The following is a 14,501-nucleotide window of genomic DNA, read 5'->3' on the forward strand; positions in this document are numbered from 1 at the left end:
TACTTAATGCTGTAAACCGCAAATTTAAACACACAATGAAGGGGGGAAAAAACACCCTCTACTTGAATTTTTATTTGTTGCACCTTTGTACCAGCAATTATGGTATTGTGCTAAGCATCATTTATTTTCTCTGTTGCTCTGTGGTATTTATATCATGCCAATCACTGCAATTTACACTGCATATTGACACATGCTAATCCCACATGTGGACATCTGTATGTTCCAAGGCAATTGCAAGCGTAAGTCCCCTTTTTCCACCCACAAATGGCACTTTGCTTGTTCTCCGCAACCACTGCACTTTTGAAAGTCATAAAAACAAATTTCCTAAAGTACCAGATAGAATTAAATCCACTAACCAGAGCACATCTGTCTCAAAGGAAAATAAAGGGAGACATTTTTATCTTTCATTCTAACTTACCACTTAACAGAAATATACGAATAAGTTGGACAACCAAAAAGATTTTAGTATAAAGGACAAACTCTACCGCAAGCATACAGCACGAACACCCATTAAAACATAATGGGCTTCTCACCTTCCTTCTCTGTATCACCCATTAATTAAGATATAATTTTTTAACAGTGAGGCTAATTAATCACTGGAACAACGTCCTAACAAAACCAAATCTCCTCACCCCCGTCACCGCCAGACAACCTCCCTACCAAAAAAGAGATTCTTTATAAAGAGGTTTGTTTTGAAACTGAGCAACACTGAATATTCTGCCTTTACTTCTGCTGCTTTGTCCAGTAGCCTCCATATCCAGTTTACTGATGCCATCTTCTGGTTAGTTAGTTATGTATGTTTATGTAGCAAAAGCCTCAGTCAGAAGCTTTAGTATTTTATCAGTACTGTTAAAGAGTTTTCTAATCACATCCCAAAAATAGTTTTCCTTATTTTTAAGAATGTTGATCAAATTAAATATTAGAAAATTATTAGTAAAGTAATAACATTCAGCATTTATGAATAATCATTATATTTTACAAAGACAGTTATGAAAGTATGATTCCAACAATTTTGCTATGTTTCCCATAGTTGACCATTAAGATATGTTGACCATTAAGATATTTTATAATATTTACAATATATCTTATTGGTGGTATTCTCTCTGATCTGGCACCAGATTATCCCAAATCATTGGACATTCTACCCCTTGAGAGAAGGTGAACAAGAACAAACCATATGTAATAGATGTCAGGATGCTTAATGCACTACTGGAAACCACTCAAATACTACAGGATGAGGGTGGTATAAGAGCCTATATAGAACAGAGTCGCTCTTTATGTGCTGCTGGGAATTTTCGGTGTGTCATAGAGTTGGGGGACTCTGTGCATCTGGGTTGTGAGATGAGATGTGAAACTGAGACCCTGACTACTTGTGGTCATTAAAGAGCCGATAGGATTTTTTTATATTCACCCTAGTGTCCTGGCCAAATCCTGCATCAGGTAAATACATCCCGCCTAGCAAAATCTCCCCCTACAGTTTCAGCTGAATATACTGAACTTCACTTCCTGACCTAAATGTATGCGTAGTGTTGCTGAAATAAAGGGTTGATATTATTACCATTTTTGGTCTGAGTGGCTAGCCAAAATTTCAGAGTCCAGTAGACTGTTCCAACTAGAAGTGGAAATTGATGGAGTTTGGTATTTTCTTTGATGCAGCTTTGTTTATTTACAAAGAAGGTACAAAGTCCTGTGTCTCTGAGCACCGAGGGACTCAAATGACAGGAAACAGCTTCTTTTGCTCAGAGCACCGAGAGCTCTCATTTCAGCCTGCCCCTCTGACCCAAAACTTCTTTTCAGATTTCTTCCAAAGTCAGCTACCATGCTTTCAGCTGCTCCTTCAGGCTGTCTGTCTCACTCAGCCTGTTCCTGTCTGATCTCAGTTTCTGTGTGATCTCTCTAGGTCTTTGTCCCCCTGTAGCAGCAAGGCCATATAAGAGGTTTATGGATCAGCTGCTGCTCCTGGCTATTAGGCGTAGGCCCTGATTCAGCAAGGTGCTTAAGCATGTACTTTGAACGCATCAACAGTCCTATTGCTTTAAATACGTGAGCCATTTAATTGAAGTTAAGTGTGTGTTTAATTGCTTTGCTGAGCTGGGGTTTTAGGCCTTTGAATTTGGCAGCAGAAGCTCCTGGGTTACAACTCCACTGTGGGCTGCGGGGGGTCATCATTCAGCAAAACACATGAGTTGTTGGGGGATGAAAGTTACAAGCTGCCTTTGATTCAGTGAACAGCAGTGACTATAACTGACTGTCTCTGACGACTAAGTGCTGTGAGCGGTCAGCTCCCTGCACAAAGGGTCCTGCTTCTACAACAATTAGCAGGAACATTTTCTGAAGTGTCCGAAGTTGCTTCTGAAAATGGGGCTTAGCTTCCAAAGTCCAGACTCTCACGATACTTACCAGCCGAACTCCCATTGATTTTAGTCGGAGTTAGGCACCTAAGTGCCTCTGAGGATCTGGACCCCAGATCAATTTTATTCTAGATCCCTCCATCTTTAAGATGTATCCTCATAAGGAAACATTAAAGGAAAGCACTGAGCCCTTGATCAGAAAGGGGAGACCCGCTGACTGCAGGCGGATAGGGATGCTTGATGCCTAGGACCTGACCAGACTGGACCTGCACTTCAGTCTCTTCAGCTCAGAGAGAGTTGGAGTAACTGTTCTAAAAGAAAGATCTCTCTGCTGACAACTAAGGTCCTGTCAAGCCAGGCAGAGAACCCAAAGGGGAGCGACCCAGCATCAAGTTTAAACAGAAACAATACAAATCCAGACCACTGCCCGGCTCTGTTTATAGTGTATCTCTCAGCCACACGTACAACTCTGGGGACATTCCCTGTAGGAGAGTGCCACCAAAGGTCAGCAGATGTTTGTGCTTGGGTCGAGTCTCTTCCAAACCTGTTTGGGAAGGTACCCACCATTCCATGGTTCCTATGAGAGTGGCTGTGACTGAAATCACTTCTGGCAGATTTCACCCAGAGCGATGAACATTGGTCCCAGGGCGTCCAAGAAATCCTTGGGCAGTTCATCATCGTCAATGAGCAGGGACCTGAAAGAGTCACTTCTCTCTAGCTTTCCCTCCTCGGCATAGATGTGAGGTTGGTAAGTGACTATGTTCTCCTCCAGGTTGCTGAAGTGATAGAGCCTCTGAGGAAGGGAAAGAGTACAAAAAAGAAAACAAAATCTCCCTGGAGACTCCATCTCTCACATCCCTTTGGAAGCCAGTGGGATTCATTGTAAGTAGCAGGTTAGCAAGAAGTCCCAGGGTGATACTGTAAGAAACACTAGTCACTCCACCCAACCAGCCAGCTCCTTTAAGGCACATCAGCTACGCCAAAGAGCACCCTGGGAGCAGCGCTGCAGTACAATAGCACTGGGAAGCTATAAGAAGAAATCCAAAAAGCATGAAAAATTACAAGTTCCCCAGCCAACACACAACGGAAAGGGCAAGGAACCTGTCTTTACTCATGCACCTGCCATGGGAAGCACTGCAGCACCCAGCGCCTGTCCAGAAAGGAAAAGGTGCACATGTAGCAGACATGCATGTGTCCAGGTAACTTGTAGGTAACCAGAATGGCAAGCAAGAAGTGCTGGAGACACGAAATCTTCAGCAAAGGCTCAGAGATCATTGTAAGTGACCCCTCCTCACGCTCCCCCAGCTTGTGTACCTTGCTCTCAGCCAGGGGTTCAGATTCTGCTGCGAGTTAATGTCCGTTTTACACACCCTAGCCCCTTTTCCCTTTTCTGGAAGGTGTGTCTCTCCTATAAGCAGCTGCAGCCAAACTGGAAAGTTCCCATGGCAAACCGTGTTCCACAGCCAGGACTCACTGACAATACTGAGGAGTTCAAAACCAGCCATTCCCTACCTGATTCAACATTTCACCCACTGTTTCTACAGTCACAGTGAGGGGTCTTCTGTGGAGTGTCTCCACGCGCCTAGAATTGTGGACCCCCTGAAAGAGAGACATAGCACTGGACCTCAGCAAGGCCATAGCCCCCCATCAAGATTTTACAAGTGTCATTCTGGTCTGAACAAATTCCTCAGCATTTATTGTATGCTATAGCTGTTTCTCCTGTGCATGTGTAACCCACACACCTCCTGGGTGTGGTGTTCTGTCCCATCTGGTGCCACCAAGACCACTGAGAGAGAGAGGTAAAAATGAGTCTGCCCTATAGCCTTCGCTAACAGCCAGTTGGCTTTTAGCTCATGTGGTAGAGGCTCATGCACTAAGCTCCAGAGGGCCCTGGTTCGGTCCTGCTCACCAAGGACCGGGGTCTGTAGGCATTCATGTGTCTGTCTATTTAGATTGCAAGCTCACTGGGCAGGGACCAGCTGCTACTCTGTTTTTGCACAGTGCCTAGCACGATGAGCCCAGTCTTGGGACCACCATAAACATAGTGAATCATCATAATTCATTGCATTCCTTTCAGTTAAAGACACCAAAGGCAGGACCTGATCCTGCCAATATTTACTCACACAAGTAGTCCTTACTCGCAAAGGCCTAGTATTTTAAGTGAGGCTTACTGATTCAGGGTTACACTATGAAAATAAAGGTGCTGTGTTTTGCATTTTCTTCTAACCTGTCCCCAGACAGAGAGAGTTTGTGGAGCTCATTAGTGAGCATAACAAAGTGAAAGGCATTCTACTTACATGGAAAATGTGGTTGTCACTTACTGGTCTGGCCTGGACCATTGTACTGGCACCCTTTAAAAAATAAACACAGGGAACTGTTGTATGATTCCAGGAAAGTTATTAGGGGTTAGTAAAACCCATCACAGTTAACCTCTCATCCTTTCCACCATTCTCCCCCCTCTTCACCCTCCCCCCTAATACTCTATGCTAGTTTGTAGAGTTTACTTACACATAGACCTTGGTCAGAGTGTCCTCGACTGGATGTAAGGGAGAGAAATGGTGCCATTCCATTTACATCCTACAATGACAAACAACAAGCTCACATCACTAAAATACCTGGCTGGATAGTTAAGAATCTTGTAAGGGGAAATAGTTTTATTCCGAATGGAGACTAAGCTTGAGAAATGTCAGCCTCAGAAAATGATAAGTGACTAAGCACAGTGCTCAGAATGGCAGTGCAATTTCATTTTACTTACAGGGTTATTATTTTCAAATAGGGCTGTCTTAAGTTATTCTTTTCACTCTGGTTCATGTCATAGGCCATGTGTTAGGCACATGTGTGATGTTGGCAGACCAGGTGCCAGCTCATGCCAAAGCCCCGGGTCAATTCACTTGTGTATCAGTATTGACCAAAGTAATTGTTAAATATATAAGAATGTATTTGGCGTTTAAACATCATGAAAAAGGGATGTTACATGCATTGTTTTTTACTTATCTGTATCCTGTTATAACGTAATTGCAAACATTTACATTGTAAATACCTCTGTAACTAAATAACTCCTCAAAGAAGCCTTGTGGAATGCTAATGAAGGACTTTAACAGAAAAGTGTTAATTTCAAATCAAGTGGCCATAGTATGTGATGACCGGAGGTCAAGGATTCAAAATCCATTCCTCTCTCACTGCTAGAGGAAAAGCCCAAATGGATAGAGACAGTGTCAGCTTGTTTTCTGACAGGAGATGGATTCAAGGAAAGACCCTTGATCTCTGGACTGTTTGGACTCTTACAGAGAAGTGTACCTGATGCAAAGCAGAGATCCCCAGAGACAATCTGAGAAGACTTTTGGGAAACTGGCAGTGTGGTTTACTTTACTATAGAATTGGCTGCCAGTATTATCTTTGGTGTAAGATCTGGAGTACCAATCGATATGGGGTAAATGACTGGTCTCTTGGGACTGGGAGCAACCTGATGTGGTCTGTTTTTGATTTGTGACCTTTTATCACAAAGTCCAGTTTGTCTGGGTGGCAAGATAGGCTGGAGAATCTATGGGGACTGTCTGTGACTCCATGGTAAGACTGATATAGCAATCCAGGAGTTCACATTTGTTACTGATTTGGTGAAATCTAAATGTAGATCATCCTACCAGCTTGGGGTGACTGCCCTGTTTTCCGACAGTCTGCCCTGAGGTAGGCTCACAGTTGTGAGCTACTCCAGACAGCATGACAATATCTCAGTGGTTTGAGCTTTGGCCTGCTAAACCCAGGGTTGTGAGTTTAATCTTTGAGAGGGCCATTTAGGGAACTAGGGCAAAAATCTGTCTGGGGATTGGTCCTGCTTTGAGCAGGGGGTTGGACTAGATGACCTTCTGAGGTCCTTCCAATTCTAATATCTACTTAGGGTGTTAAAAAGGGACCATTCCATTTACAAGAATATATAAACAAACAAGTGGCTACCTCAGACATTTGTTTTCCTTTTCTAACTTCTGCACATGTAGAGAGTTGGCTGGCATAATCTGGCATAACCTGCAGAGGGCAGAGATGGAGACGTGCATTCATTAAATGTACAGAACAAAGGACTATTAATCCTTATTGGCTCCTAACCAATATTTTGCAGCCCCTGCCCTTCTTCATGTCATCTCTTATTTCCCTGTTCTCACTAAACAGGCAGGTATCACATGGGAAATAGAGACAGAGGAGCCACTCAAATCTTTCCTCAGCAAAGCACCAGGTCTGCCTTGTTAATACATTCCAACGGGATGAGGTGTCCAAGAAGAAGGTTACCCAGAAAACCACTGGAATGGCAGAGGATGCATCAGAGTTAGTCCTCATTACCTGGATAACCCAATACCATACAGCAGGTCATTTTCCTGCCACATTCTGCTGAGAAAGGGAGGAGTGTTCTGCTCAAAACCAAATGACAGGAGATATGAGTGATAAGACCAGATGGTTGATAATCTGGGCAGACAGATGTCAAGTTGGCAGGATCCTCACAATAGGAAAGTGGATATATGCTCAATTGCCCACCTGAAACAAAACGTTTTCACACTCTACATTGTACTTGATTAAAGTCTGGTTGTCTTCTTCAAAAGGGAGATGGGCTTGGCTTTTCCTGTTTTCAGACCCACATGAACACCGCAGCAGAAGACAGCCTGCCACTGAAACAGGAAAAGAATTACCAGAACTACTGCTGACACCTCACAGCCTTTCAAAGCAGCCCCGCTGGCACCTCACTGAGCTCTATGAATGTAGAGGTCAGATTTCGTATCATTCATTAATTCATTTTTCAGACATAGGAAATATCAGACTGGACTATACCAGGGGTCCAGCTAGCACAACATCCTGTCGCTGACAATGGCCAGCTCCAGCTGTTTCAAAGGAAGATGCGAGAAACCCCGCAATAGGCAATTGTGGAGTAACTTTCCTCCAAGGGAAATTTCTGTCTAATCAACTCTCCAACACTGCCTACTATGAAGAACTCAAAGACGACCCCACACCACAAGAATTTAAGAATATCATCAAATCCTTCCCCCAAACAACTCCAAGAGAAATTCTACAAACTCATCCCCCAAAAACCCACCACTGGGACCTTCTACATGCTTCCCAAGATACAAACAAGGGAACCCAGGCAGACACATTATATCTGGCAATGATACTCTCAGTGAAGGAATATTCGGACTCCTAGAAACCATCTTCAAATCAGCCACCACACAAAAAGACTTCCTTTGACACAACCAACCCACAAACTCCAGAACATCAACAATTTCCCTCAGGACACCATCTTTGCCACCATGGATGTCACTTATTTATACACCAACATCCCACACAATGACAGCATCACTGCCTGCCTCAAATATTTACAAGATGCTGGACAACACTCAGATCTCTACCCTGAACACATCGCCAAACTCATCCATTTCATCCTGACCCATAACAACTTTATATTCAACAACAAACATTTTGTTCAAACCATGGGAACAGCCATGGGTACTAGCATGGCTTTCCAATATGCCATCCTCTTCATGGGCCACTTGAAGAATTTCTGGACAAATGTACCAGAAAACCACTGATAAACTTAAGATATGTCTATAATATTTTCATCCTCTGGATAGATGACCTAAAATTCCTCATAGATTTCCACCATAACTTCAGCAGCCACCATCTGTCCATTAAATTCTCTCTGGAAAACTCCCACACTAGCATCAACTTCCTGCACACCAGAGTCAGTTTCAAGAATGGAACCCTACAGACAACTATGTACAAGAATATGCTCTAAGGAGAAAGTCCAGGAAATACACTTTAGCGCACTGAAAACTGCCTTTACCAAACAAGAACACTCCACCAGAGAAGTGGATCACATCATGGTACCAGCCCTGAGAGAACCTACTTCAATACAGAAATAAAACACCACCTGCCCCCACACCTTTCCCTGTCACCTACCACCCCTTACTGGAACCCATAAGAGGAATCATCAAATAAATACAAACCATGCTCAGTGGGAACCCATCCTGAAAGAAATCTTTCCTGAATGCTCTCTGCTGGCCTTCAAACAATCCCCCAGCCTCTCCAAGCTCAGCATCAGAAGCAAGCTCCCCACTGACTAGGACATACCAACTCACAGCTGCACCAGACCCTGCCAAAACAGATGCAAAACCTGCAGACATATCTCCACTGCTGCAGTGATCAACCCCTACCTCCATTGCTATCATAATAAATTGTATACCTCATTCAGTGCACTAACATGCCCAATTATAACTATGTGAGTGAAACCAACAATCACTACCATCTTGAATGAACTCACAGAGGAAAATAAGACAAAAAACACCACATCACTGTGAGTGAACACTTTTCACAAAGTGATCGTGCTATATCTGACCTCTCTGTCCTCATCCTCAAAAGAAACCTGCACAACACCATCAAAAGACAAGCCCGGGAGCTTAAATTCATAACTTTGCTAGACACTAAAAATCATGGATTAAATAGAGACACTGGATTTATGGTTTATTAAAACAATCTATAACTCACCAACAAAACCTATCCCACTCCCAGCTTCCCCCTTTTCCTTTCCTCCAGTGATGGGAGGTCCCTTGAAATCTGTGTTAGGCTAAACGATCTGTTCCACCTTGTACTGAGTGTCACAGCTAAATACGTTTCCTAGACCTCAAGAAGAGTTCTGTGTAAGCTCGAAAGTTTGGCTCTTTCACCAACAGAAGTTGCCCCAACAATAGATATTGTTTCTCTAATATCCTGGGACTGACAGGGCTACAACACTGCATATCTATTCCCAATCAGTTAGGGCTTGGCTAATGCCAAAAGTTTTAGCCTTATACATTTCAACTTCATCCAGGAATCTTCTCACTATCCTTATAAGTGCCTACATTCTACTCAAATTTTCTGTCTTCCTAAAGAACTCTTCTTGGCCTCAACGATATCGTTCTACGGAACGTGTGACTAATGTTGGCATGTGGCCATGAGTTCCACAGGTTAACTACATGCTGTAAAAGAGAGAATTCCCTTTTATCCATTTCAAGTGTCCTGCCTTTCCATTTCATTGGAGGTCCCCTATATTAATACAAGAAAGAGTCAGCAGGAGCATGACATACATTTCACACTCCGCCTTATCTCATCTCCTCTCTAAAATACGCTGCCCTGAGCTTTTCATTTTCTCCTCAGACGGAAGACTTCCCAGGACTGTTCATTTCCACTGCTCATCTCTGGACCCTTTCTGGTTTCATTATACTTTTGAGACAAACACATTGTTCCAGATGAAAGTGTCCCAGGTCACCGTGGGATGCCGTTGTAGAACTGACAGTGTTACTTTCTAACCCACTCTTCAGACAGCCTAATGTTGCTTTTTCGATCATGACTGCACGCTGAGCAAAGGTTTCCACTGAGTTCTCCACAGTAAAGCCCAGGTCCTTCTCCTGAGACGCTACAGCTAATTTAGAATGTCCCTCACCCCTCCCAAATATAGATGGGTTATTTAAATAATCCCTTCCAAGATCCATTACCCTTCATTTGTCAGCACTGGCTATCATCTGCCATTGTGCTGCACATCATGGCATTTCTGCCAAATAATTTAACAGACTGTTCTCTTGGTTGCTGGAGATGAAAAGACTGCAGTAGTCATTACAAGAGCACAGCTATGGTTCCCATTGCACAACGAAGGTGGCTCCAGAATGTAATAGGGCTACAGATCATCTGCTTAGACCACTGAATGGTGGTGACACAAAAGATCAGTTATTTAGTTCCACCTCTACAGCACTCAGACATATTAAGAGAGTCAAATGGCCACTTTACTGCCACTTGTTCCCTCTAAAGGCAGGTACTATATGCCACATATTAATAGGTTGCAGCTCTCATCTTATAGACAGGTGATGAGTAAGTGAGGGGTAAATTTTAGGAGGGTATCTTACCTAGAAATAACAGGAGGGCTGTCAAAATTACAGCAATGGCACCACCTCCAAGACTTAATTGCACGGAGTTTGGATCTTCGCATACGCGTCCATCTGGGCAATGGCAGAGCCTCACAGACAGATTCTGCTTCACAGAGAATCCTTGCCTGTCCAGAATTAGGAGAGGCACCAAATACTTTCCACGTGGGAGGTTTCTCAACCTTAAAAGTTCAACTGAGTCACCTAAAAGAAGAAAGGCAAGAACTCCTGAGCCTCTTGTAAAAAGCAATAAACAGCCTGAAAGCACAGTGTTGTTGGAGGAGGGAGGGGCTTTTTTCCCCATTTTGAGCCCTTCTGAGTTATACGTTAGGTTCACAATCTGGTGTTTAATTTGCACACACCGCTACCCAGACAGTGTGTGCAAAGTGGATAACTGTATGTGCCAGTGTTTTAGTGCCTGCCTGTACCTGATAACTGTGTCCATTAAAATAGATCTATCACTTTCCAATATGTGTAATGCCTTCAGTTCCATAGTAACTGTGTCAATAATCCCAATAGAAAACCGTTTCTTGCCATATGTGAGATTTTAGAGGCCTCAAAGCAGAAGGCTGAATGATGCAAAATCCTATTGAGCCTGTAATCATGGACAATTGTATTAAAAGACATCTAAGCAGATTCTGACCTCCAGAGTTACTCCAGTGTAACTCTGGAGTGACTCCACTGAAATGAGAGTGGACTTACTCTGAATCTGCTCTGAGATAGGAGTGCAGAACTTAAAACCCTGAAGTGATAATAAATAACAGATGGTAAACATGACTATGCCTGTGGGAAACAGTGACAGGATGACAAAGTGAGCAGGAGTTTCACAGAGTGTGTGGAAGGAAGAACTTACCAAAACTCTTTCCTAATCTCCAGTTTTGCTTTATACTTTTTGAGTCATCGGCGAGTTTAAATGTAAAAGGACTGGCATACGGATTGGAGTCCTCATCCTCCGCCTTTATGATGAGAGGAGTCAGTCTTGCTTTGTCACAAACTTCCAAGAAACGCGTGACTAATGTTGGCATGTGGTCATTGATGTCAGACAGGTAAAGCAGAATAGTGCCAGTGCCCGTCTGTGGTGGGACACCTAGGTGGAGAAAACAGAGATAACAATCTGACATGATTCTCCTGCCCAATTCATTTCCTATTAGTCCCTAAGTTAATACATTAGCAAGATGTAAAGACATTAGGATTTTCTGTACTGATCCTCCATTCAGATTCACAGTCAATCATTTCATAGTGTGTCTTTAACCTGAGAATATGCTTTATTAGTAATGATCAGTTAGCCAGTAATAATTAACCCTTGATACTACTGTCAATTAGATACATATCATCATCCCCTCTTCCAAAGGGTTAGCTGAGGGTATGTCTACACTACCCACTGCATCGGCAGGCTGCGATCGATCCAGCGGGATTGATTTATCACATCTAGTCTAGACACGATAAATCAACACCCGAGCCCTGTCCTGTCGACTCCTGTACTCCAGAGCCACTAGAGGTCCAGGCAGAATCGACAGGGGAGCGGAAGCAGTCGACTCACCATGGTGAAGACACCACAGTAAGTCGATCTAAGTATGTTGACTTTAGCTACGTTACTCACATAGCTGAAGTTGCATAACTTAGACCAATTCCCCACCCCCAGTGTAGACCAGGGCTGAGATACCAAGGAGTTAGATGCATTTCCAGAGGGCACACAGCAAGGTCATAGCTAGGACTAGAACATAGTCCTCCCTCTCATTCCCCAAGTCTCCTGTCCCAATTATGAGATCACAGAAGGAAGTACAAAAGGAAGGTGGATGGTCAAGAACTTGGGAGACCAGGGTTCAATTCTCTGCTCTGCCATAGATTTCTTGTGTGAGCTTGGGAAAGTCAGTCCATCTCTGTGCCTCAGTTCCCATCAGTACATGAGGGATTGTAGCACTGCCCTACCCATGTAATCCATCATCTGTACTGCAGCTAATTAGTATCTGGGTAAAATCAGAGGTGTCGACTGAGACCTGCAATGCCCCACCTCTCCCTCTGCAAGCTCCCAACACAGCTGCAATCATCTGAGGTGATGAGCTGACAGCACCCTTATCTGCTAAGTGAGGCTAGTAGCAGGCCGTTCTCACTGAGGGAGGCTTCCACTTATCACACTCCCTTGGTCCTCTAGAGCTCAGATCTGGTGAACTTCAGGACATAGTACAAGTCTGGCCTGTTTTCCCAGGCGCTCACTTGAGGCACTGATTAGGAGACAGAGTGGAGCACATTTTAGAGTGGGAAGCGTTAAGCGGGAGGCTGTTGGGAAATTAGTTTTCTTTGAATGTTTATTTGCTATATTGTGATGATAGTTGTGCCTTTATCCTTCACACGTGTGCCTGGAGAATTTGACAGGTGTCATTGAAAATCTGATCCTCTGAACAAATACGCAAATGAGCAGCATTCTGGATACAAAACAAGCAGGGAGTTCTGAAAAGAAAGACTTACAGACACATAGCAGCAAGTGAAGACTTTATTCACTGTGCAATGGACTCAAGTATCCCCACTCTTCCTCAACAGGAACTATTTTTCCAGTAACTGGAGCTGTTATTCCTCTCTCCAGTGATGCTAATGCTCACAGCACATACTCAGAAATGGTCTCATTTGCTACCATCTGAGCAAAAACTTACCATCATCTATGGCATGAATAATGATGGGGTAAACACCATCGTTCACACAGGGGGATTCCCGATCAAGTTCTTTCATGGCAGTAATAACGCCAGAGTTCTCATCAACAGCTACCCACCCTGCTGGATCATGAACTACTTTGTATCTGAAGAAAACAAGACAAAAAACCCAAGGCCACGCAATTATAAATGTCTTAGGCACTCAAATACAAGTTCCATTACATCTCCTGGTATCTTTTTAAGCCTCAGATATTTCCACTCTGGGACTTCACTTTGTTTAGTGTTTCTTGTCGATGAAAAGTGATGAGATGAGGTGGCTTCACTAGGGACTGAATTTTCTGTATCGGCCGAAACATTTGCAGTGTAGCTAGTGGCAATGCAAGGGTCCCCCACACCAGTGCTAATATGCCTTGCCCAGAGCCTGGAGGAACCACTGTTAAGGGTGAGAGGATGATTTAGTTTTCATTCCAGTTCAAGAAGGAGGAAGTCAATGGGAGTTCTGACCAAGCAAGCACTGTATTATTGGAATCATTATTTTTACTATTCCAAAAGCAAAACTAGATATTTTCTGTCTAAGTCTGGAGGGTTGGCTGGATCCAGTCAGTCTAATGCTCCAACATACAGTTTATGTTGCACTAAGCAGAGATTTCTTTGTTAAAGTTAAAACGCTCTTTCCTTTATGTTCCTTAACAATTTCCCCAGCTCAGGGTTTACAGTGTCTCCACTTACTTAATCTTATTTGGCACCACATCTGGATCTACAGCTGAATATTTTCCAAGCCTCGTCCCAGGCTTCACGCCTTCTTCTTTTTGAAAAACAAGTGTAGGAGGGTGAAATTCAGGAGCATCATTTCTATCTAGGACTTTCACAGCCACAGATACACTAATGGGGGCTACAGGAGGGCTCCTCAGTTTCCCTTTATGACATGAAAACAAAGGTTCTTCGTTTTCAACAGAAATGACAAGTCTCTTCTCCAAGTCACCTTCATGGTCCAGAGGCTGCAAACCCAAAGAGAAGATTCCATTAGAAATTATGGCTTTTCCTGTGGAAAGATCATCTCTCTATAAGTGAGAGCAGTAACTGATCCCAAATTACAAGCAGCTCCAACTACTAACATTACAATCAATCTGTCCATGCTACAAAATGCCATATTGTATGAAATCTATGGCTTCAGTCACATTACCTTAATAACACTTAAAATGCCCTCATTTGTTTCGGGATCGGTCTCAACGATGAACCGTTCCTTTTCATTGCCTTTCACTATTTTGTACTTTGCTCTCCAAGCAGGTGTGTTTGGAGAATCTTGATCTTCCACCTGGAGCCTTAACACGCCTGGTCCTACTTTGCCTTCTTCAATTTGCCACTGATACTGAAAAAAAAGAGGATTGTCTCATCAATGTCTAACCAGGAATCATCACATTGAACTAGTCCATCAATCCAGGTTCCCATCACACTTCCAAGCCCTGAAGATCCATTTCACAGAGGCCCTGTTCCTCTGCACTAGCTTCAGGATCCTTACTCCCTGGCAGTGCAGCTCCAGTGCAGATGTACAACTAGGCCCTCTCCTACAGCTTCCT

At 43.4% G+C, this 14,501-nt stretch overlaps 1 protein-coding gene across 1 annotated transcript in view; it reads right to left on the bottom strand.

The window, feature by feature from the left end:
• Nucleotides 1–2,861: 2,861 nt before the first annotated feature.
• CDH26 (cadherin 26) overlaps nucleotides 2,862–14,501 on the bottom strand; it is a 32,903-nt gene continuing 21,263 nt past the window's right edge. The window contains exons 8-17 of the mRNA XM_032782638.2: nucleotides 14,108–14,293; nucleotides 13,654–13,922; nucleotides 12,928–13,070; nucleotides 11,133–11,366; nucleotides 10,262–10,483; nucleotides 6,873–7,003; nucleotides 4,860–4,928; nucleotides 4,649–4,702; nucleotides 3,864–3,950; nucleotides 2,862–3,144 (exon numbers count right to left, since the gene is read on the bottom strand). Coding sequence (XP_032638529.1) covers nucleotides 2,953–3,144; nucleotides 3,864–3,950; nucleotides 4,649–4,702; nucleotides 4,860–4,928; nucleotides 6,873–7,003; nucleotides 10,262–10,483; nucleotides 11,133–11,366; nucleotides 12,928–13,070; nucleotides 13,654–13,922; nucleotides 14,108–14,293 — 1,587 coding nt within the window. The 3' untranslated portion in view covers nucleotides 2,862–2,952. The remainder of the gene's footprint in view (nucleotides 3,145–3,863; nucleotides 3,951–4,648; nucleotides 4,703–4,859; nucleotides 4,929–6,872; nucleotides 7,004–10,261; nucleotides 10,484–11,132; nucleotides 11,367–12,927; nucleotides 13,071–13,653; nucleotides 13,923–14,107; nucleotides 14,294–14,501) is intronic.

The sequence above is a fragment of the Chelonoidis abingdonii genome, chromosome 14 (assembly GCF_003597395.2).
Source record: "Chelonoidis abingdonii isolate Lonesome George chromosome 14, CheloAbing_2.0, whole genome shotgun sequence".
NCBI classification, from domain to species: Eukaryota; Metazoa; Chordata; order Testudines; family Testudinidae; genus Chelonoidis; species Chelonoidis abingdonii.